The following is a 24,626-nucleotide window of genomic DNA, read 5'->3' on the forward strand; positions in this document are numbered from 1 at the left end:
TCTGTGGTTCCCACCTCCTTCAAAAGGGCAGTAATCATACCAGTGCTCCAGAAGAGGATGGTGAGCTGCTTCAAAGACTATCTCACACACACACACACACACACATCTAGAATTGGCCTGCCCCAAGAAGCAGAGGGTGTTCGTAAATGGAGTATATTCTGCAAGCCAATTCTAGATGTGTGTGTGTGATGGTCTTTGAAACAGCTCACCATGCTCTTCTTGAGCACTGGTATGAGGAAGTGGAAGGGTGAGTTAGTAAGTTTGCAGATGACAGGAAGATGCGGATATTGTGGAAGATTGTTGTAGTTTGCAGTGGGATATTGACAGAATGCAGATCCGACCTGAGAAATGGCAGATGGAGTTCAACCCAAACAGGTGTGAAGTGATTCACTTCGGAAGTTCGAATTTGAGAGCAGAATACAGGGTTAATGGCAGAATGCTTAGCAGTGTGAGGGAATAGAGGGATCTTGTGGCCCATGTTCATCAGTCCCTCTAAGTTACTGTGCAAGCTGATAGGATTGTTAGGAAGCTGTATAGTGCGTTAGCCTTCATTAGTCAAGGGATTGAGTTCAAGAGCTGCGTGGTAATGTTGCAGCTCCATAAAACTCTGGTCAGACCACACTTGGAATATTGTGTTCAGTTTTGGTTGCCTCATTATAGGAAAGATGTGGAAGCTTTTGAGAGGGTGCAGAGGAGATTTACCAGGATTCTTCCTGCACGAGAGCATGTCTCATAAGGATAGACTGTGCAAGCTAGGGCTTTTCGTTTTGGAGTGAAGGAGATTGAGGACTGACTTGACAGAGAGGTACAAAATGATAAGAGGCATGGGTAAAGTGTACAGTCAGGGTGGAAATACTGTAGCTAATACAAGGGGGCATAATTTTAACATGATGAAGAGAAGTATTGAGGGGATGTCAGAGCAAGTTTTGTTAAGAATCTCTCAAGCAGGCACATGGGTGATAGAAAAATTGGAGAGTTAGGAAGGAGAGAAGGGTTAGATTGATCTTGGGGTACATGAAAGGTTGACACAACATCATAGCTGAAGGGGCAGTTCCTTGCTGTAATGTTCCATGTACCGTAATGAAGGTAAGAGGTTGGTTATAACTAGAATTAATTGCTGCCTAAGCAAAGACCTGGATCTGCTACAATACGCCTACAATAACAAGTGATCTACAGTGTATGCAGTCTCACTGGCTCTACACTCTACTTTGAATCACCTAGACAACATCAAAGCATATATGTTGGTCTGCTGTAGAATGATGCCACTTGGTGTTCAACACCACCACCCCCTCAGTTATTATTAAGCTTCTAAATCTGGACACCTCTACCTCCCTGGGCAAATTGATCCTTTCTGATCAGGAGATCACAGTTAGTATTGGTAATAATATCTCCTCCATGGTGACGATCGACACAGGCACACTTCAAGGATGCCTACTTAGCCCATTGCTCTTCTCCCTTTACACTCCTAAGACCATAAGACATAAGAGCAGAATTAGTTCATCTGTCCCATTGACTCTGCTCTGCCGTTCAATCGTGCTGATTCTTTTTTTTCTATCTCCTCCTCAGTTCCTGGCTTTCTCCCCATAACCTTTGATGCCATGTCCAATCAAGAACCTATCAATCTCTGCCTTAAATATACCCAACGACCTGGCCTCCACAGCTGCATATGGCAACAAATTCCACAAATTCACCACCCTTTGGCTAAAGGAATTTCTCTGCATCTCTGTCTTGAAAGGGCACCCCTCTATCTTGAGGCTGTGCCCTCTTGTCCTAGACTCTCCCACCATGGGAAACATCCTTTCCATATCTATTCTGTCTAGGCCTTTCAGCCTTTGAAAGGTTTCAATGAGATCCCCCCTCATCCATCTGAATTCATGACTGTATGACTAAACACAGTTCAAACACCAGCAATAAATTTGCAAAATACATCATTGTTTGGAAAATCTCAGATGGCAATGAGACGTGCAAGACTGAGATAGCTCAGCTGGTTGAGTGGTGTTGCAACAATGCACTTAGTCAGCAAAACCAAGGAATTGACCCTGGGCTGTAGGTGTTGTCTTTTCAGAATGCGTGCAGTGTACAGAATAAGGTAGATGATCTTGTAATGTAGTTCAATATGGGCAGGTATGACATTGTGGGCATCACTTTGTTGTGGCTGAAAAGAGATCATAGTTGATACAAGGTTACACCTTGTATTGAAAGGACAGGCAGGTAGGTGGAGGGGATGGGGTGGCTCTGTTGGTTTAAAAAAAAAACTGAAACCAAATCCTTAGAAAGAGGAGACAAAAGACCAGAGGATGTAGAATCGTTGTGGTTAGAGTTAAGACACTGCAAGGGTAGTAAAACACTGATGGGAAGCCTCTGAACGGTAGCCAGGATGTGGGATACAAATTACAGTTGGAGATAGAAAAGGCACGTTAAAAAGGACAATATTACAATAGTGATAGGAACAGGATAGATACATCCCAAAGAGAAAGAGGTATTCTAAAGATAGGATGAGGGAAATGTGGCTGAAAAGGGAAGTTAAAGACAGCATAAAAGCAAAAGATGATGTATGGCAAAAATTAGTGGAAAGTTAAGAGGATTGGCAAGCTTTATAAAAACCAACAGAAGGCAACTAAAATAAACATAAGGAGAGAGAAGTTGAAATAAGAGGGTAAGATAGCCAATTCATATAGAAGAGGATACCAAAATTTTTTTCAGATAAATAGAGTAAAAGAGAGGTGAGAGTGGATTTTGGACCACAGGAAAATGATGCTGGAGAGGTAGTAATCGGGGACAAAGAAATGGCTGATGAACTTAATACTTTTGAGACCGACTTTACTATGGAAGACATGAGCACAGAGCTTCCCAATTTTTCTATGCCATGGACTAATACCATTAAGCATGGGGTCCATGGGCCCCATGTTGGGAACCCCTGCACGAGCAGTACATCAGGAATTTGAGTGTCTCAAGGAGCAGAAGTGATTGTAGTTGCTATTACTAAGGAGAAAACGCTTGGGAAGCTGAAAGTTCTGAAGGTAGATAAGTCAGCTGGAATATACCCCAGAGTTCTGAAAGAGGTAGCTGAAGAGATTATAGGGGCATTAGTAATGATCTTTCAAGAATCACTAATTCTGGAATGCTTCCAGAGGACTGGAAATTTGCAAATGTCACACCACTCATGAAGAAGGAAGGGAGACAGAAGAAAGGAAATTAAGCCAGTTACCCTGACTTCAGTGGTTGGGAAGATGTTGGAATTCATTACTAAGAATGGGGTTTTGAGGTACATGGAGTCACATGATAAACTAGGGCAAAGTCAGCAAAGTTTCCTTGAGGGGAAATCTTACCTGACAAATCTATTGGAATTCTTGAGAAAATAGCAAATAGGATAGACAAAAGAATGGCAGTAGATGTTGTTTACTTGGATGTTCAGAAGGTTTTTGACAAGATCTCGCACATAAAGCTGCTTAAGAAGGTAAGAGCCTATGTTAATAGAGAAAAAACACTAGCATGGATAGATCATTGGCTAACTGGCTGGAGGCAAAGAGTGGGAATAAAGCAGCCTATTGTAGTTGGCTGCTGGTGTCCAGTGATTTTCCACAGGGGTCAGTATTGGGACTGCTTCATTTTATGTTATGCCGGTGATTTGGATGACAGAGTTCCTGGGTTTGTGGCCAAGTTTGCAGATTATACAAAGATAGGTGGAAGGGGCAGGGAATGATGTGAAAGCAGGGAATCTGCAGGAGGACTTCGTTAGGGAGAAAAGGTGAAGTGGCAGATGGAATAAAGTGTAGGGAAGTGTATGGTCATGCACTTTGGTAGAAGGAACAATGGTGTGGACTCTTCTGAATGGGGAGAAAATTCAAAAATCAAAGGTGCAAAGGCATGTAATTTTTTTGTGTGCAGGATTCTTTCAATGTTAACTTGCAGGTTGAGACATTCATAAGGAAGGCAAATGCAGTGTTAGCATTCATTTCAAGAGAACTAGAATATAAGAGTAGGGATGTGATACAGAAGCTTTATAAGGTATTGTTCAGATTGCACTTGGAGTATTATGAGGAGATTTGGGCCCCTTATCTAAGAATAGATATGCTGGCAAAAGCAGGGTCCAGAGAAGGTTCATAAGAATTACCCTAGGAATAAAAGGGTTAACATACAAGGGGTGTTTGACGGCTCTGGGCCTGTACTCACGGGTCTTCAGAAGAATTGTGGGGGAGGAGGTGGGGACAGAATCTCACTGAAACCTATTTAATATTGAAAGGCCTAGATAGAGTGGATGTGGAGAGAATGTTTCCTATATGAGTGAGTCTAGGACCCGAGGGCTCAGCCTCAGAATAGAGGGATGCCCATTTAGAACAGAGTTGAGCAGGGATTTGTTTAGCCAGAAGATGGTGAATCTGTGGAATTCATTGCCACAGGTGGCCGTGGAGGCCAAATATTGGGTAAGTTTAATGTGGAGGTTAATGGGTTCTTAATTAGAGCATCAAAGGTTATGGGGAGAAAGGAGGAGAAATGGGGTTGAGGGGGATAATAAACCAGCCATGGTGGAATGACAGCAGACTCAATGGGCCGAATAACCTAATTCCGTTCCTGTGTACTGTGGTTTTATTTCAAAACATTTAGTTCAACTCAATTAATTGTAAAAGTACCAAACATTTCATACTTACCCAGTGTCCCTGTCAACCACTCCTCGATATTGAAATGACTGGAGTGTGCTCTGCACAACAGGAGGTTTCCTGTGGTGACTCCTGGCATTGCTTCATGCCGCATGGTTTGTTCGGAGTTCCTACAGTTGCCATCACCCTTGAGTCGTCATTGCCTTGGACCACATGGACAGCCGGACAATTTGAACCCTGGATCTTGAGGGATGGGTTTGGATATGAACCATTTATAAAAAAAAAAGTGTTTTCTGACAGTTTTCATTCAGTATTCTTTGTTTCAGAGTAGGAATTGTTAAGCCATGTCTGTCGTGATTTCAGAAAATCATGTATCAGATTGAGAAACAGTGAAAGGTGACTGATTATGGGAAGGCCTGTGTTACTCTTTCTTTGAATTCCTTCTCCATGAACTGTTGTCTCCTTTCCACTGAAAAATGGATCAAATTTGAAAGAGCTGGGGTTCATTTTAAAATTCCAGAGATTACCCTTGTTAATCAGAGTTGTGGTGCTTTTTGTTGGCTACGAAAAACTTGAGAGCCAGCTGGAGTTATAAGCTTAAACTGTTGTGAATCCAGAACTATAGCAGAAGTTTAGAGCATGATATTTTAAAGCCAGTTCTCTTAATATGTAACACACATCAAAGTTGCTGGTGAATGCAGCAGGCCAGGCAGCATCTCAAGGAAGAGGTATAGTCGATGTTTCGGGCTGAGACCCTTCGTCAGGATGAACTGAAAGAAAAGCTAGTAAGAGATTTGAAAGTGTGAGGGGGAGAGGGAGATCCAAAATGATAGGAGAAGACAGGAGGGGGAGGGATGGAGCCAAGAGCTGGACAGGTGATTGGCAAAAGGGATACGAGAGGATCATGGGACAGGAGGCCCAGGGAGAAAGAAAAGGGGGAGGGGGAGAAAACCCAAAGGATGGGCAAGGGGTATAGTGAGAGGGACAGAGGGAGAAAAAGGAGAGAGAGAGAGAGAGAAAGAATCTGTGTATATAAATAAATAACAGATGGGGTACGAGGGGGAGGTGGGGCATTAGTGGAAGTTAGAGAAGTCAGTGTTCAAGCCATCAGGTTGGAGGCTACCCAGACGGAATATAAGGTGTTGTTCCTCCAACCTGAGTGTGGCTTCATCTTTACAGTAGAGGAGGCCGTGGATAGACATATCAGAATGGGAATGGGATGTGGAATTAAAATGTGTGGCCACTAGGAGATCCTGCTTTCTCTGGCGGACAGAGCGTAGGTGTTCAGTGAAACGATCTCCCAGTCTGCGTCGGGTCTCACCAATATATAGAAGGCCATATCGGGAGCACCGGACGCAGTATATCACTCCAGCCGACTCACAGGTGAAGTGTCGCCTCACCTGGAAGGGCTGTCTAGGGCCCTGAATGGTGGTAAGGGAGGAAGTGTAAGGGCATGTGTAGCACTTGTTCCGCTTACAAGGATAAGTGCCAGAGGGAGATCAGTGGGGAGGGATGGGGGGGACGAATGGGCAAGGGAGTCGCGTAGGGAGCGATCCCTGCGGAAAGCGGGGGTGGGGGAGGGAAAGATGTGCTTAGTGGTGGGATCCCGTTGGAGGTGGTGGAAGTTACGGAGAATAATATGTTGGACCCGGAGGCTGGTGGGGTGGTAGGTGAGGACAAGGGGAACCCTATTCCTAGTGGGGTGGCGGGAGGATGGAGTGAGAGCGGATGTGCGTGAAATGGGGGAGATGTGTTTGAGAGCAGAGTTGATGGTGGAGGAAGGGAAGCCCCTTTCTTTAAAAAAGGAGGACATCTCCCGATGGTGGAGGAAGGGAAGCCTCTTTTTTTAAAAAAGGAGGGACATCTGCCATTCTGATATGTCCACACATTTTAATTCCACGTCCCATTTCCATTCTGATATGTCTATCCTCCTCTACTGTAAAGATGAAGCCGCACTCAGGTTGGAGGAACAACACCTTATATTCCGTCTGGGTAGCCTCCAACCTGATGGCATGAACATTGACTTCTCAAACTTCTGCTAATGCCCCACCTCCCCCTTGTACCCCATCCGTTATTTATTTATATACACAGATTCTTTCTCTCTCTCTCTCTCTCTCTCTCTCCTTTTTGTCCCTCTGTCCTTCTCACTATACCCCTTGCCCATCCTCTGGGTTTTCCCCCCCTCCCCCTTTTCTTTCTCCCTGGACTTCCTGTCCCATGATCCTCTCATATCCCTTTTGCCTATCACCTGTCCAGCTCTTGGCTCCACCCTCCCCCTCCTGTCTTCTCCTATCATTTTGGATCTCCCCCTCCCCCTCCCACTTTAAAATCTCTTACTAACTCTTCCTTCAGTTAGTCCTGACGAAGGGTCTCAGCCCGAAACGTCGACTGTACCTCTTCCTAGAGATGCTGCCTGGCCCGCTGCGTTCACCAGCAACTTTGATGTGTGTTGCTTGAATTTCCAGCGTCTGCAGAATTTCTCGTGTTTGCGTCTCTTAATATGCAGGAAGCTTGTTTTGCTTATGATGAGCAAGCACTCTGTTTAAGATCTAGGAATTCAAGTTGCCACATTGTAAAATGTGGCCTCATTATATATGTTAAAGATCAAATCACTCACTTGTGAATTAAAATTTAAAATAGCAGATCCTAGATTTCTAACCCGCACCCCTGATCCCACTGGCTGTCCTAGTATTTAACCTGGTAGATCTTGGTAACTGTTCTTGTATACTGTATTCCTAACTACAACCAGCTTCTAAATACACTGTGTTTCACCATTTGGGAATTCTATTGAGATTTGATATAAGCATAAAATCTTGTTTGAAATTTGATCTCACTCTTGTACTAAAGTACTTTTATGGTGTATATTTTTCAGTGTACTGTTTCAGGCCAAATGGAATCCACACTAATTGTGAACAAGGAATCTTTGCATCCTGCCCCTTTATTGATTGAATTGCATGCACCACTGACTGTGTCCAGGTCCCAGGATGACTCTCAAGGCCATCAGCCAGAAAACATGCCGATAAACCCGGAACCAAAGAAGACAAAGTATAAGGTTCTAGTCACATTTTATTTACTAAAACCTGACAGTCAACTTTGTGACATTTTTCTATTTTGTTAAATGGGAAAGCACGTGATATGTTGGTATAGATAACAAAGGTAGGATGAAGGTAATGTAGGAAAGGTGTGAAATCACTTTGAATTGAGTTGATAAGTAGTAAAGTCTGAAAACTTTGGGAGCAGTTTTAATGCTCCTAGCAATATTTCTGAATCAAAGAGGTAAGTCTTAAGAAAGCTGAAAACTGAGCATGCAGGGTTAAAAGGAGATTGCATCTGGAGTAAGGACTGCCTATGACTTAGAATTAGGCAGATATTGTAGATCAGGATCAGGATCTTGAATGAGGTCAGGGCTCAAACAATGTTGAGTTTGAGATGAAATTCAGTGTTTTGATACATCTGAATGGAATGGCCTTTTTGTTCTATTAAGCAAACTTCTTTTGTCAGAAGATTAGGTAAGATGGAACTTGGGTGTCTCCCCCCCCCCCAAATTCTCAGTGACAATTAATGAAATCATAAACGTGTAAAGTTGTGGTCGTTAGTGCTTCATTGAGCAGAGCCCAATTGGAAATTGGAAGCCCAATAAGATGGGTTCGCTGATTAAGTAGAAAAGGAGTGACTCCCGATAGTTTGGTGCTTTGAGTAGTGGCCAATCAGCATTTGGGATTGATTAGCAAAAACAAACTAAAGTAAGGCAGTGGAAAGTGGAGTGGACATTGTCGGAGTGGTTAGAGTTAGAGTGGAGATTATTTCTTGGGCTTTAACTCTTCGAAGCTCGAGCAAGAAGAAGTTTCTGTGAGAGAAGACAAAAAAAAAAACAGGGTGAAGTTTGCCTTTCTCTCCACCCCCCCCCACCCTTCTTTCTTTATATTTGCTCAGTTAAAACAGTGGAGCAGGAAGGAGAGTGGAATGCTCTTCTTGTGGGATGTGAGAAGACAGGGAGGCTTCCAGTGTCCCTGATGACTACACCTGTGAGAAGTGCATTCAGCTGCAGTTTTAACACACCACGTTTGAGGAGTTGGAGTTGAGCACTCGGGAGGCTGACGGGGTGTTAGGCAGGGCATATAGAGAGATAGTTACAGCAAGGTACAGGACACAGGAAGCTGGGTAACAATCAGGAAGATGAAAAGGGGTTAAACAGCTAGTGCAGAGTACCCCTGTGGCCATCCCCCTCAATAACAGCTATAGCACTTCAGATTCTGTTTGGAGGGGGTTTGGGATGACCTAGCAGAGGAGAATCACAATTTTTGAGTCTCTGGCATTGAGAGGCTCTGTGATTCAGAAGGGAAGCGGGAGGGAGAAGAGGTAGGCTGTGGTGATAGGGGATTCATTAGTTAGGGTAATAGAAAGGTGGTTCTGTGGATGAGAACAAGATTACTCGATGGTATGTTGCCTCTCGGGTGCTAGGATCTTGGACATCTTGGATTGAGTCCTCAGCATTCTTAAGTGGAAGGGTGAACAGCCAGAGGTTGTGGTCCATGTAGGTACAAATGACATAGTTAGGAAGAGTGACCAGGTTCTGCAGAGTGGGTTCAGGTAGTTAGGTGCTCAGTTAATGGGTAGGACCAACAGGGTTGTAATCTCAGGACTGCTACCCATGCCATGTGTTAGTGAGGCCAGAAATGGGAAGGTCATACAACTTAACACATGGCTAAGGAGTTGGTGTAGGAGGGAGGGTGTAAGATTTTTGGATCACTGGGCTCTCTTCCAGAGAAGGTAGGACCTGTACAGAAGGGATGATTTACACCTGAACTGGATGGGGGGCTAATATCCTAGCAGGAAGGTTTGCTTCTGCTGTATGTGGGGGTGGGGGGGGGGGTGTTGCAGGGAGATGGGATCCAGAGTGTGCAGGTGTGTTGTTAAGACCTCAGACAAAGTCAAGAATCAAAAGGTTGAGTATGTTGCAACTAATGCCCTGAGCTGTGTGTGATTCAATGCAAGTAGGAAAGGCAGATGAGATCAGAGCATGGATCAACACTTGGAATTATGATATTGTAGCCATTAATGCAACTTTGTTGCAGGAGGGGCAGGACTGGCAGCTCAGTATTCTGGGGTTTTGTTTTTTTTAGATAGGACAGAGCAGAGGAGCAGGGGTGGTGTTACCAGTCATGGAAAATGTCACGTCAGTGCTCAGTCAGGACTGATTAGAGAGCTCATCTAGTGAGATGTTGTGGGTGGAACGATTAATAAGAAAGGTATGACCACGTTAATGGGGCAACATTATAGACCACCCAACAGTCCAAGGCATTTAGAGGAACAAATTTGTAGAGAGATTGCAAGAAAGCTAAGTTTGTTGTTGTAGGTGATTTTAACTGCCCACACATTGACTGGGACTCCCATACTATAAAAGGACTAGATAGGATAGAGTTCTACAAATATGTTCAGGAAAATTTCCTTAATTGGTATGCAGAAACCCCAAAAAGAGAGTGTGTGATCCTGGATCTACTATTAGGGAATGAGACAGGGCAGGTGACAGAAGTTTGTGTAGATGGGCACTTTGCATCTAATGGCACTGTGATTATTAATTTCGAAGTAAATATGCAAAAAGATTGGTCTGGTTTGTGGGTTGAGATTCTAAATTGGAGAAAGGCCAGTTTTGATGCTATCAGAAACTATCTGGCAAGTTTGGATTGGGACAGGCTGTTTTCTGACGATGTATTTGGTAAGTGGGAGGCCCTCAAAAGTGAAATTTTGAGAGTACATAACTTGTATGTGCCTGTCAGAATAAAAGGTAAAGATAACGGGTTAGGGAACCTTTTTTTCAAGAGATATTGAGGCCCTGGTTCAGAAGAAAAGGAGGTGCATATCAGGTATAGGCAGGTAGGAACAAATGAGGTGCTGATGAAGTACAAGAAATGCAAGAGAACACTTAAGAAAGAAATCAGGAGAGCTAAAAGAAGGCACGAGGTTGCCGTAGCAGACCAGGTGAAGGAGAATCCTAAGAGATTCTACAGATAAGTTAAGAGCAAAAGGATTGCAAGGGACAAAATTGGTCCTCAAGATCAGGATGATAATCCATGTGTGGAGCCAAAAGAGATGGGAGAGATCTTAGATTATATTTTTGTATCTGTATTTACTTAGAAGACAGACTCAGTCTATAAGAACTCAGGCAAAGCAGCATCAATATCATGGACCCTATACAGATTTTTAAAAAAGAGGTGTTTACTGTCCTGAGGCAAATTAGGGTGGATAAATCCCCAGGGCCGGACCCTGTGGGAGGCAAGTGCAAAAATAGTGGGATTCTAGCAGAGACATTTAAATTACCCTTAGCAATATGGTGAGGTACCAGAGGATTGGAAGATGGCCAAAGTTGTTCTGCTGTTTTTTTTTGGGGGGGGCGCAGGGGGAGAAAGGAGCTCTAAACACATAGCAGAAAATTATAGGCTCGTGAGCCTGATATCAGTAGTGGGAAAGCTATTGAAAGTTATTCTAAGGGACCGGATATATAAGTAGGCATGATTGATTAAGGATACTCAGCATGGCTTGTCTAACCATGTCTAACCAATCTTAGAGTTTTTTGAGGAAGTTACCAGGAAGGTGGAAGAAGGCAGGGCAGTGGATGTTGGCTACATGGACTTTAGCAAGCCATTTGACAAGGTCAGGCATGGGGGGTTGGTCAGGAAGGTTCAGTTGCTCAGCATTCAAGGTGAGGTAGTAAATTGGATTAGACGTTGGTTTTGTGGGTGAAGCCAGAGAGTGGTAGTAGATGGTTGCATCTCTGACTAGAGGCCTGTGACTAGTGGAGTGCCGTAGAGATTGGTGTGGGTCCATTGTTTGTCATCTATATCAGTGGTCTGGATGATAATGTGGTTAACTGGATCAGCAGATTTGCAGATGACACCAATATTGGGGGTGTTGTGGAAGCGAGGAAGGCTATCATGGCTTGCAATGGGATATGGACTAGCTGGAAAAATGGCATATGGAATGCAATGCAGACAAGTGTGAGGTGTTGCACTTTGGTAGGACCAACCAGGTTGGTCTTACACAGTGAATGGTAGGACACCAAGGAGTGTGATAAAACACAGAGATCTGGGAATGCAGGTCCATTATTCGTTGAAAGTAGCATCACAGGTAGACGGGGTTGGAAAGAAAACTTTTAGCACATTGGCTTTAATAAATCAAAATACTGAGTACAGGAGTTCAGATGTTATGTTGAAGTTGTATAAGATATTGGTGTAGCCTAATTTCCAGTACTCTGTGCAGTTTTGGAAACCTACCTACAGGAAAAATAGAAATTTTCTCTATACTCTTTTAACTTTATTTATAAGGATATTGCCGAGTCTATAGGAGCTGAATTATAAGGAAAGATTGAATGTGTTAGGATTTTATTCCTTGGAACGTAGAAGATTGAGAGGAGATTTGATAGAAGTATGCAAAATTATGAGGCTTATAGATAGGTTAAATACAAGCAGGCTCTTTCCTCTGAGGTTGGGTGGGACTACAACCAAAGTCATAGGTTAAGGGTAAAAGGTGAAAAGTTTAAGGGGAACATAAGGGGGAACTTCTTCACTCAGACTGTCATGATAGAGTGGAACAAGCTACTAATGCAAGTGGTGCATGTGAGTACAATTTCAGTGTTTATGGGAAGCTTGGATATGTTTGTGGATGGTGGGAGTATGGAGTGCTATAGTCTAAGGTCCCCATGCAGGTTGATGGGAGTAGGCAGTTTAAATGGTTTAGCTTGGACCAGATGGGCCAAAGGGCCTGTTTCTGTGCTGTACTTTTCTATGTCTCCATTTCTGTCTCAATTACATCATTAGAAGATTAAGCCTGCTTAGAACACTCTTTTGGAATGTTAGGATTGCCATAAAATTATTTAAATTTTTTACATTAAATATCTGTTTATTATAATCGGTGCCTGAAGAACTGATCTTTTCTACTCTGTTGTTTCTAAGTCTAAAGACAGTGACAGTGGAGAACCAAAGGAACCCATGGAAACTGAACAAGGCCCTTTCAAGGAGAACAGCTGCAAAGAACCAATGAACCTTTCTGTTAATGCTGAAAGTAAGTTGGCTTCTTCATTCACGGTTCACTTGTAATCTTCCACAATACCAGTTCCAGCTTTATCCTCCTATTCCTTGGTTCACTTAATGCCTGCAGTCTATTGTTCAGTGATTTGAATGAATATGGTTTCAATAGGTACATTTAATGTCAGAGAAATGTACACAATATACATCCTGAAATTCTTATTCTTCACAAACATCCATGAAAACAGAGGAGTGCCCCAAAGAATGAATGACAGTTAAATGTTAGAACCCCAAAGCACCCCCTCAGCTCCCCCCTCCCATACATAAGCAGCAGCAAAGCAACAACCCCCACCAGGGGGAAAAAAAGCATCTGCACCCCCAATCTGAGCACTAAAGCATGCAGCAAAGCATCAGTAAAGATACAGACTTGCAGTAACCCAAAGACTACTTGTTCACCCGGTAATTCAAGGTACCGCAGGCACCTTCTCTCCCTAATAAGGGAAAAAGAGGTGTCCCCATTTCACAGCGAGAGGGGAGACATAACAAAGCACCTTGCTGATTTACGGTGTTAAAAGTCTGTTGCGTCACTTTTTCAGAGCTCTGTGCCCAAAGAACTCGGGTCTCTGGGCACACAGCCAGCAGCTAGCTCGCTGCTTATGATCTTCTATCTCCCACGATACATCAGGCGGCGGCATTAGCCTTGAATCCGCCCGCCTCCAGAGCTATGAAAATCTGGCACACTGAAGGCGCTTTAGTTTTCCAGGCTGCATCCTTGGCATATCGAAAAGCGGCAGGTCGTGAGGCCTGAGAGCGGGTCCCACTTCCACAAAGAACTGAAGTCAGCATCTTCAAAAGAACCTTGAAAAGGAAAAAATGAGAGATCAAAGATAGAAGTAGAGCTGTTTCTGAAGATGCAAGGGAAGGAGTCACCATTAGATGCCATTGTCCTCCTAAGCTCCTCCCAGTATGCTATCTCCAAAGTCATCTGTGGTAGAGAATTCTAAATGTTCACCGCTCTCTGAGAGTGGAAATTTTTCCTCACTTCAGTCCTATATGACCTCTTCCTTTTTCTCAAATTACTATATGTTACCTGGTTTTTGATTTCTCAATCGGGGAAGCCCCTGCATCCACCTTATTAGCTCTTCGAGAATTTTGATGCAAGGAAATCTCGTCTCATAAACTCCTAAAGAATTCCAAATGCAGTCTATTCAGTCTCTCATCATTGGTAAACCCACCATCTCCAAAATGACCTCAGTAAATCTTTGGTGCTTTCCCTCTATGCTTTTATGCTAAGTGTATCCCTTCTTCAGTAAGGAAACCAGGACTCTGCACAATGCCCCAGGTGCAGTCTCAGTATGGGCATTTACTACTGCAAGGAGATTTCCGTACTTCTGTAAGCAAATCCTCTCATATTAAAGGCCAACGCACCATTTCTCCTCCAAAATGCTTTCTCCAAAAGTTCTTTTCCAAGGTTAAGTTAAAGGAGAATGATATCATAGACTGCATGTTACATAAATCAGGTGTATGAAATTAATATAACTTTATTATGTCATGTAAAATCAGCTAAAATGCATTGTTAACAGAATTGTGAATTCATATTATGTGTGTACTCCTTTCCCAAACTAATTGACTCATGTTTGTCTGCAGCACACCTTGATTTGTGAACATGGACATCAGGGTTGAGCAAGCTTTTGAGTGGCCTGATCATGTCTGTTTTAAATTACTCAATATTAATGCAAACGTTTTCTAATGAGTGTCAAAGCAGATGATGTTCCTTCTGTCTCCAATTCTTTCTTCCCTTTGTTGGTGAACCTTGCAGATCTTAGCGGCCGATCACAGTTAAGAATTTCTTGGGTTAGTGATTCTAGCCCGCTCTGCAGAATCCCTGAGCTGCGTTATGTTATCATTGAGGCTCTAGCTTCATGAAAGAAACAATATTGCAATATCTTTCAACATTTTCCGAACATAGACAAGTAGAGATTGGGAGGGGTGTCTATAAAAACTACAGTAACACATTATAGATTGAGCGTCTTAAACTATTTTTCATGTAATAATCTGACTTAAAACCTAGCATCTACATGCCTCTATTTTTTGTGAATAGTTTCCTGATGGTATAAAATTATTGCTTTTTCTAGATCCTAGAGCCAGTGGATCTCAAGATTTGACACCGGATTCACAGAATGAAGGAATAACGGATGACATTGCAAACCAGAGGTAACAAGTGATGGATGGTGGAACAGCCTATTAGACACAATCTATATACAGTAGAGCTATGTATGAGTTAAAGTATTGAATGCACATGGAAACAAGGAAATAGAAAGAATGGTGCACATGTAAAAAGACAGCCAGAATGGTGCATGCACAAACAAGAGCAAATCTGCAGATGCTGGAAATCCAAGCAACACACACACACACACACACACGCACGCACGCACGCACGCACGCACGCACACACACACACACACACACACACAGACGCACACACACACACACACACACACACACACACAGACACACACGCACGCAATGCTGCAATGCTGGAGGAACTCAGCAGGCCAGGCAGTGTCCATGGCTCCATCATCCATCACTTGTTACCAGTGATGCTGCCTGGCCTGCTGTGTTCCTGCAGCAGTTTGTTTGTGTTGGTTAGGAAGGTGCATGTGTCATTAGAAGGCTGGAAAAGTAAACTCAAGTGGTGAAAGGAACAGTCCATCAGATTGGAACCTTTGACAAAGTTCAGCGCAAAGAACATGACGTGCAAATGGTGTGGAGAAAAGATATGTGTCTCAAATGTGCGCAAGAGTGGAATAGTTAGCTGATAGAGTCCGTAGTGAATTAACTGGAAAAAGGACAGAGTTGGACATTGCATTTTTCCCCTGATTTTTCTCCCTTTTCCCCATTTATCAACTCACAGTGAAATATAGGAACGAGAGAACTGCAAATGCTCACTGCTATATTTTGAAATTTTTGGAAGAAAAAATGTAATTTTCCAGGCCTTGTGACAGATTATGTGATGTTATTAGTGGTGTTATTTGTGAGGTTGATGAAAAGTAAGACTGGTTACTCAGACTTGTTAGAAATTTTACCCCTCTGATTTTTGGGTGTTTAAAACAGCAGTTACTTGGATTTGTATAGTGCCTTTAATGTGAGGGGTATAGTAATAATAGTGAATGGCTTAAATTAAAATTTCTTGCCAGTTTCAAAAAAAAAGAAAAATGAAAATTAAATGTGGACAATGACCTCCAGGAAGAATGGATTCCATTTACTGCCACTCTGTGCGTTGGGTGGCAAAGCCAGTTCTGAATGCATGCAGCCTGTGTCTCTGGATCCTCTGCCTCCTGACTTTCTGAATGAGTCCACCATGAGGAAGCTGGGGGGTACTCAACTTCATGTACACCACACCCACTGCTGTCTTTATTGCTTTGAAACTTCCTCAGACGATTCAGTGAGGCTCATGAGGCATGGCCTGCCTCTCGTAAAGCTAACTTGACTAACCCTAATCAGCCTATGCTTCTCCAAATGCTCAAAAATCCTGCCTGTTTGCCTACCACTGAAGTAAAACTCACTTATCTATAATCCCAGGGTTATCCCAATTACCTTTCTTGAAAACAGGAAATACATTTGCCACCCTCCAATCATTTGTATTGCTCCTTTAGCCAGTGATGTCACAAAGATCATGGCCAAAGGTGTAGCGATTCCCTTCTCTTGCTTCCTGTAGTAACATGGTAGGTTCCATCCAGGCTATTAGGGCTTAATCTACCCTAATGGTTTTCAAAAGTTGAAGCATATCCTCTTTCTTAATGTCGATGTGTTCCAGCCTGTTAGCCTGTTTGATGCTGTCCTCACATTCATTAATTTCCATCTCACAGGTGAATACTGAGGCAGGGTATTAATTAAGGACCTTCCCCACCTCCTCCTCCTCATACATGTTTCCTCTTTTATATCTCCATCAGTCCTACCCTCACTTTAGTCATCCTCTTGTTCTTCATGTGCATCTAGAATGCCTTGGGATTTTCCTTAATCCTACTCCTCCTCATGTTCCCTTCTAGCTCTTGTCCTTCCTCAAGCTCCTTCCTGGCTGCCTTAGAACAAAAGAGCCCTGTCTGATCTTAGTTTCCTAAATTTTAAGTGTTCTGCTTTCTTCCTCTTGACTAGATGTTCTACTTCTCTTATCCTCCATGGTTCTTTCCCTGCCTCAATGGGAGAAACTGATCCAGAACCCCATGCGAGTGCTCGCTAAACAACCTTCGCATTTCTGTCGTTTAATTCCTTGAGTACGTCTGTTCCCAATTTATGCTCCCAACTTCCTGCCTAATATCCCCCTCCCCCAGTTAAATACCTTGCAATTCCACCTGCTGCAATCCCTGTCCACAGCTATGGGAGTGTCAGGGAGTTGTGGTCACCGTCTCCGAAATGCTGGCCCAGCGAGATCTGTCACCTGACCAGGTTCAGTGCCCGGCACTAGACTCAGTGCAGTCTCTCCTCCACTCGGCTTGTCCACATCTTCTGTCAATAATCTAGGAAATATGAGCCACCCATAACAACAACCCTGTTAACTTTGCACCTTTTCAGAATCTGCCTCCCGATCTGTTCCTCTGTGTTTCTGTTGCTATGGGGGTGGGATCTCTCTCCCAATAGAGTTATTGCTCCCTCCTATTCCTGACTTCCACACATTGATTCGTAGGCAAGTCCCACCACAGTGCCTTTCCTCTCTGCACCGATTAGAAATGCCACTCCCCACCTCTTCTACCTCTCTCCCTGTCCCTTTTGAAATGTCTGAACCCTGGAACGTCCAGCAGCCATTTCTGCCCTTCTGACAGCCAAGTCTGTAATGGCCACAACATCATAGATCCATAAGCTGATCCACGGTTCTTGATACAAATCAGATTAAAATAGACACACACAAACCATTCAGTTAACTGCATGATGCCCTGTCTGCTGCCTCTTTTCTCAGTCTTTCCACATTTTGTATCTACCTTTACACCAACTGTTTACAGTTACAGTAACTGTTCCATCAGTTTGCTCAGTATGTTTTCAGGAAAAGGATTGTATGTGGTGACATGTGTATATTCTGATGATAAATTTTACTTGGAACTGTTCCATCTTCTGTACCATTTGTACCTTTGATCACAATTTGAAATCCACAATACTGTGTGCAGAGAGGTTAAAAAAAATCTCCACTTCATTCTGTGAGAGAAGTTTGGATTAGTACATCGATGAGAAGGGTTTGGAGAGGAACACTCACAACACGCTGGAGGAACTCAGCAGGTAGGGTAGCATCCGTGGAAACAGTCAGTCGATGTCTCGGGCCGGAACCCTTCGTCAGGACTGTAGAGGGAGGGGGCAGAGGCCCTATAAGGAAGGTGGGGGGAGGGTGGGAAGGAGAAGGCTGGTAGGTTCCAGGTGAAAAACCAGTAAGGGGTAAGGTAAAGGGGTGGGGGAGGGGAGGGGCGGCAGAGAGGTGATAGGCAGGAAAGGTGAAGAAAGAATACGGGAAAACACAATGGGTAGTAGAAGGAGGCGGAATCATGAGGGAAGTGATAGGCAGCTGGGGGAGGGGGCAGAGTGACATAGGGATAGGGAAAGGGAGGGGGAGGGAATTACCAGAAGTTGGAGAATTCTATGTTCATACCAAGGGGCTGGAGACTACCTAGACGGTATATGAGGTGTTGCTCCTCCAACCTGAGTTTAACCTCATCATGGCAGTAGAGGAGGCCATGTATGGACATATCTGAATGGGAGTGGGAAGCAGAGTTGAATTGGGTGGCTACTGGCAGAGCCTGTCTGTTTTGGCGGACGGAGCGGAGGTGCTTGACGAAGTGGTCCCCCAATCTGCGTCAGGTTTCACCGATGTGGAGGAGGCCGCATCGGGAGCACCGGATGCAATAGATGACCCCAACAGACTCACAAGTGAAGTGTTGTCTCACCTGGAAGGACTGTTTGGGGTCCTGAATGGTGGCCCCCAGCTGCCTATCACCTCCCTTATGGTTCCGCCTCCTTCTACTACCCATTGTGTTTTCCCCTATTCTTTCTTCACCTTTTCTCCCTATCACCTCCCTGCTTCCCTCCCCCACCCCTTTATCTTTCCCCTCACTGGTTTTTCACCTGGAACCTACCAGCCTTCTCCTTCCCACCCTCCCCCCACCTTCTTTATAGGGCCTCTGCCCCTTCCCTCTACAGTCCTGACGAAGGGTTCCGGCCCAAAACGTTGACTGATCGTTTCCACGGATGCTGCCCGACCTCCTGAGTTCCTCCAGCGTGTTGTGAGTGTTGCTTTGACCCTAACATCTGCAGATTATTTTGTGTTTAGGGTTTGGAGAGGTATGGTCTGAATGCAGGTAGAAAGACCTTGACAGAAAATCTGGTTGGCATAGACTAGATGGGCTGAAGGGCCTGTTTCTGTGCTGTGGTACTCAATGACTTTATTAATTCTATGCCAAATCTGCTGTCTTTTCATTGAGCTCTCAGTTAGGGAAGGAAGTCATGCCTCTACACTCCAACATTCTGTAGACTATTCCTTTTATTTCAATTTTACTCTAGTCAATATTTATGATTTTTAATTTGCTTCATGTAGGGCTCAAAAGGATGGGGTGAAGTTGCCTTATGTGCGTTTGGAGCGATTGGAGATCTGTGCAGCATCCACTGGCCAGCTCCCCATCTTCAAAGTGCAGTCAACTGTTGATGAAGATGAAAGCAAATCCCTTGTCATGATGAACAGTCAGACTTCGAATACTGCAACAAAGGTGAGCAGAGGGATATTTGATGCCAACAACTCATAAAATCATCTGTTAAACTTCAATAAATTAAACATGTACTAACCCAAGTGCTGCATGGTTTTGCTACAATTAAAAGTGTATGAGTATTGGATTTGTTGGGAAAAATTAAATCAATATACACTATCTCATTTACCATGATAATGGAGTTTTTTTTCCTCGTAGCTTGCTTTTATTTCTTGGTGTTATTTGGCAGTGCTTAGATTAACATATGGTACTTTCCTGTTTTGTGGGCTCTGTATTTCCTGTGCTAAGTAACGATCTATCATTGTGTTAGAAGCTCAGTTTGTACTGCTCTCTCATTGGTGATCTGATAATTTTTTTACGAGGGACTTTGTTTGCGCATACCTGCAGCACAATGACATGAGCCAGAGCCTCATCAGCTGAACATTTACAAACACTTAGATACTCTTCAGTCTCTCAGAAAGCAAAGTGAAAGCAAGCTAAATTGATGCTTAAAGAGAGAAGGCTAGAGCTGATTTACTAAACATTTTTATGGTTGGTATGATTGTTGCTTGCATTGCCTGTTATATTTTTGTTTAAAATTAGAAATGATGCAATACTTACAGAAATGGTTGCCCTGGATTTACTTTCAATATTAACGTTGTTCTTTTTGTTGCAGAACATCACTCTGGACAGCACTCTCACCCCACCGAACTCGAACCCCCCTCCTCCTCAACAATGTGAGGCAGATGATGCAGCAGTTACTTCTGAACTTCCACCTGATGTTGCACCATTCCCATCTCCTTCGGATGACAAAACCTCTGAAGCAACTTCTCAGGCGATCCCGAATGCAGCAAGCGTCACAGACGACAATGAGGATTATTGTGCGGTCTGTTTAAATGGCGGGGAGCTGCTCTGCTGCGACCGATGCCCAAAGGTGTTCCATCTCAGCTGTCACGTGCCTTCTCTTCTCAGCTTCCCAATGTAAATCCGTTTAGTTACTTGTTGTCACTTTCGTCTGTTAATGATGTACTTTATGATGAGGTTGAAAATTCAAGTTGCTTCTGACAGGGATAAAAAAAAAACCCTATAGAAGCATAGTTACCAGAATATCAATCGTGCTATTACTGTTGTTTAAATCATACTACTATTTATTATTTAAATAGGTGGAATCCAGAATCATGGCTATGACACTGAAGAAGGCCATTTGGCCCATTGTGTCCAAGCTGGAACTAGTGAGCTGGTCTTTAACTGATTCACTCGTTCCGCTTCCTAAACCCTCCTTTCTGGCATTGCAAGTTTTTCCTCATTGTGTATTTACCTAATTCCCTCTTGGAAGCTAAAAGAGAAAACACTTGCACCCCACCTGCAGGTAGTGCATTCTTGATTCCAAACACATAATGTTTTTTAAAAAATCCTCATGTTATTCCCTTTTTACCAACAACTACGCTCATCATGTTATATACTTGAATCATTTCTCACCTCAACACTTTCCACAATAAGATAAAGACATAATGGAATTTAACACAGGGCCCAATGTGGTAGGGCATCTGAGAGGAAGAAGTGATTATGGGGATAGAATATAGAATAAAAGGAAAATGTTCAAAATGTGGGAATTTTGGGATCTTTGTGAGAACAGGAGGAAAATACAATTGAAAGGCGTATACTATTGTAGGCTTTATAGAGAAACATTTTTGCAAGAGAGAAATATAAAACTTTAAAAATACTGTAAGATGCTTGCCTTGTAACATAGTGCCTGGTTTTGAATGCTCTTGGGGAAACAAAATGAATGGGTATGGAGAAACTGCAGAGAAGATTCATATAACACACGTGACAAAATACTGAAGCGATGTACAAAGTTTTGAGAATCTGAGTGTCTCTTCATTAGAACAAAGGATATGATGAGATCACACTGGCATGTCAAAAATACAGCCAGTTAGTGAACTGGCTACCAGAGAACATGAGCTTACTGTTCAAAGCAATAGAGCCAAATGAAAGAATTATTATTGCTGAAGCTTGTCAAGATAAGACAAGTAGGAAAAGCTGTATCCATAAATTTTAAAAAGAAAATGTTTGCAGTGGGAAATTAAAATTTGCTGGATACTTTCAATGATCAAGTACAGACATAAACTAAATAGCCTCTTTTGTGCTGTGGAATTCTCTGAACCCATTGTGTTGAAACAAGATGAATACATTGAAATAATTTTCTGTCCTTTTTTCTCTGAAATAACGTGCAGCTATTTTACTGAAGCAGCTAGTACAGCAAGCTGTGGTTTACTGATACTAATGCAAAACAGGATACAACGTGAAACCAAAGCTTGGTGATTAATTGCCAGATTATATTTTCAAAGATTGAAGCGATCAGTGTAACTAAGGATTACATTGTTGTGTCATGTCTTTTAATTTGTATCTGCAAATCAGTGCAAGTTGACCTCTGCTGATTTTTATTTTGAAGCATACCTTTAAATGGGAATTTCACTGCCCCCCCACCCATTGATATCTATTAGTGGAGCCCTACTATCTGGATTTATGTTACACATTTTGTTCTGGTATCTAAGAGCTTTAGACTACTTAATTTTGAAGACTTTGATCTCAATTTTGCTTACAATGTAATTTTGCTAGGAATTTGACAATATTACTACCTTTCTCACTCAGCCATGCAGAAATTGACGACATCAAAAGAAACAAGACAGGTTTAATTTGGCATTTTAGTGCGTATACATTCTTTTTAAGGTTTCTCTTTCCAAAGCTTTTCTGTCTCCAACATCTTAACAAAATATAAATTAAAGACTTCACAGGGAAAAATGATTCTGGTGACCAGCTTTGCACTTGAAAATAGAATGTAGCCACCTTTGCCATTTATGCAAAAATTGAAAACATTCAAAAATAATATTGCTTCCAGCAAAGCCACAAATGCATCAAAAAAAATCTTCCATTATGAAGATAATACTGCAAATAGGCAGCAATTGGGGATGGCATCTTATACCACTTCCCTGGTTAAAAGTAGCTTTGAGACAGGCACCATCATAGAGTAGATTTATTTTAAGTGAAGGAGGTTTTGACTGCTGAACAGCATAATTTAAAAACATGTCCTTTGGTGTATTAGTTTATATGAGGTTAAACAATATGCATAACAATTGGCTAATGTTTAAGGTTGCAAGATTTAACAGTGTAATCAAAGCAACAGAAATTGGTCCAGAGAGAAACAAAACTCTGTAGATGTTGGAGATTGCACCACCAACCAAAGTTGTGGAAGATGTGCAGCAGGCAGACTGTATTTAGAGGGGGCGAGTTAATATTTCAGTTTCTTAACCAGATCACTTGTAACTGTTCTTTACTCCTTTCATTCAGATGTGCATTAAAATATTGATTTACAGGGGTGAGTGGTTGTGTACATTGTGTCGGAGTGTGGTGATGCCAGAAGTGGAATATGATTGTGAAAATACACGGCATATCAACGAAAACAGGGGAATAAGGACATTACAGGGACTCTCTATAAGTGACCAAAGGGTGAGTATCAGTCCATACGTTCAGTAGTCTTTAGTGTTTGCGATTAATGCCTTGTATGGTGTTGCAGTGTGAATGAATTTGATTCTGATGTCTTGGAATCAACAATCAGGCAATGGTTGAAAACAGGTTGTTGGATTTGCAGATATTTGGAAAGGGATTGTAGTACTCCCTAACTCCCTAACTGAGTGCAACTATCTGAGTGTTATCTATTTAAAAGGGGAAACTTTAAGGGCTGTGGAGTAAACTCTACTGGGGTTTCCAGCTGGGTAATGGTGTTGACTTTAATCGACATTTCACTGACAGACTCCGCCATCTTCATCAAGGATGATTCCTAAGCATGGCAAGTTTGGTGGTGTATATCTCTGTCATCCACCCCTCTTGATTGGTTAATCCTCAGCCAATCAGATTTTTGCTGTCCCACCTTGTTTACAATCTAATTTCCAGAAACCTGAATGGTTGAAGACTAGCCAATCAGGAGGTTCGGGGTGGTGGGTGCGGGGGGGGGGGGGTGGGGTGGTATATATACCACCGGACTAGTCGTGACCAGGCATCATCCCTGATGAAGATGGCTGAGTTTGTCATTGAAAATCAATTAAAATTGATGCCTGTATCCATCTGGAAGCCAAAGAAGAGTTTATCCGTCACATATATGACAGAAAAGCATTAGATCCTTTACTAAAGGGCTGTGCTTTCAATGTGAAACAGCCATACAATTCAGTAGCCTTCCACTTTCTCTCTTCCTTTCAATATTTAGTCTAAGTTGCTCTTCTAGGATAGAGACTTAGTGGGTAGTGGGTATGAGCCATATCCATTCTGAGAGTTGATTTCCTAACTTCAAACTGTGTTACCTACAGAAATGTGAGAAGCTGACTTTACACTTGTACTGCTACCCACTGAGCCTGCCCTTTCACGAGCCCGTCAGCCCACTGGTAAGCATAGTTCACTGGCACTTGCTGTTGTCTTTTACAAAGGTGAGTGCAACCTTTGGCTACGGTAAACCATACAATGTTGTTAAAGCAACTGCCGAAAGCAGTGAAGGAGCTCATCAGCATGATTGTGGAGAATTACTTGCCTTGGCAATGCACTAGTGCTAATGAACCGGTTTGGTTATTAACCAGTTGCATCTAATTTTCGCACTGCTTGTAAACGAAGTATTAAGTGATTTTGAACTGTATTTTAACTTAAATATGAATTGTGTGAATAGGCCAATGTACTGAATCTCAGTGGTGAATCTCTGGAATGCTCTGTCACAGACTGCGCCTGAGGCCAAGTCCGTGGGTATATTTAAGGTGGAAGTTGATCACTTCCTGGTCGGTCAGAGCATCAAAGAATATGGCGAGAAGGCAGGTGTATGGGGTTGAGTGGGATTTGGGATCATCCATGATGGAATGGCAGAGCAGACTGGATGGGCTGAATGGCCTAATTTTGCGGCTGTGCTTTATAGTCTTAAAGGAGGTATTTTAATATTGTGCATTTAGGTGTTGTCATTGGCCCATATTTGAAGGGCGAATATCTTATGTAGTCGATCAAGAGAGCCAGCATGATCTATGAGGACATCACAGGGCAAGGGTAGTGGTGCAGAGCATGGTTACTGTGGTTTAGGTAATCAATCTTACGGATATTAAAGTATCCCAGTCTTAGGGAAAGACCACATGAGAGGGCAAGTGGTTCCTCTGGTTAAAATCTTTCCTGGGATATAGCTCTTCCTTGGTTCAGCACTGAAGCATTGGCCTAGATTATTCCTTCAAAACATTTGAGCTTGAAGCCTGTCTTCTGATGCT

At 42.8% G+C, this 24,626-nt stretch overlaps 1 protein-coding gene across 1 annotated transcript in view; it reads left to right on the top strand.

Annotated features, from left to right (window-relative positions):
• Positions 1 to 24,626, top strand: part of trim66 (tripartite motif containing 66) — a 210,569-nt gene that overhangs the window by 181,444 nt on the left and 4,499 nt on the right. The window contains exons 11-17 of the mRNA XM_063061880.1: positions 7,471 to 7,650; positions 12,548 to 12,656; positions 14,755 to 14,833; positions 19,194 to 19,362; positions 20,015 to 20,319; positions 22,713 to 22,845; positions 23,700 to 23,774. Coding sequence (XP_062917950.1) covers positions 7,471 to 7,650; positions 12,548 to 12,656; positions 14,755 to 14,833; positions 19,194 to 19,362; positions 20,015 to 20,319; positions 22,713 to 22,845; positions 23,700 to 23,774 — 1,050 coding nt within the window. The remainder of the gene's footprint in view (positions 1 to 7,470; positions 7,651 to 12,547; positions 12,657 to 14,754; positions 14,834 to 19,193; positions 19,363 to 20,014; positions 20,320 to 22,712; positions 22,846 to 23,699; positions 23,775 to 24,626) is intronic.

Source organism: Mobula hypostoma, chromosome 11, assembly GCF_963921235.1.
Source record: "Mobula hypostoma chromosome 11, sMobHyp1.1, whole genome shotgun sequence".
Lineage (NCBI taxonomy): Eukaryota > Metazoa > Chordata > Chondrichthyes > Myliobatiformes > Myliobatidae > Mobula > Mobula hypostoma.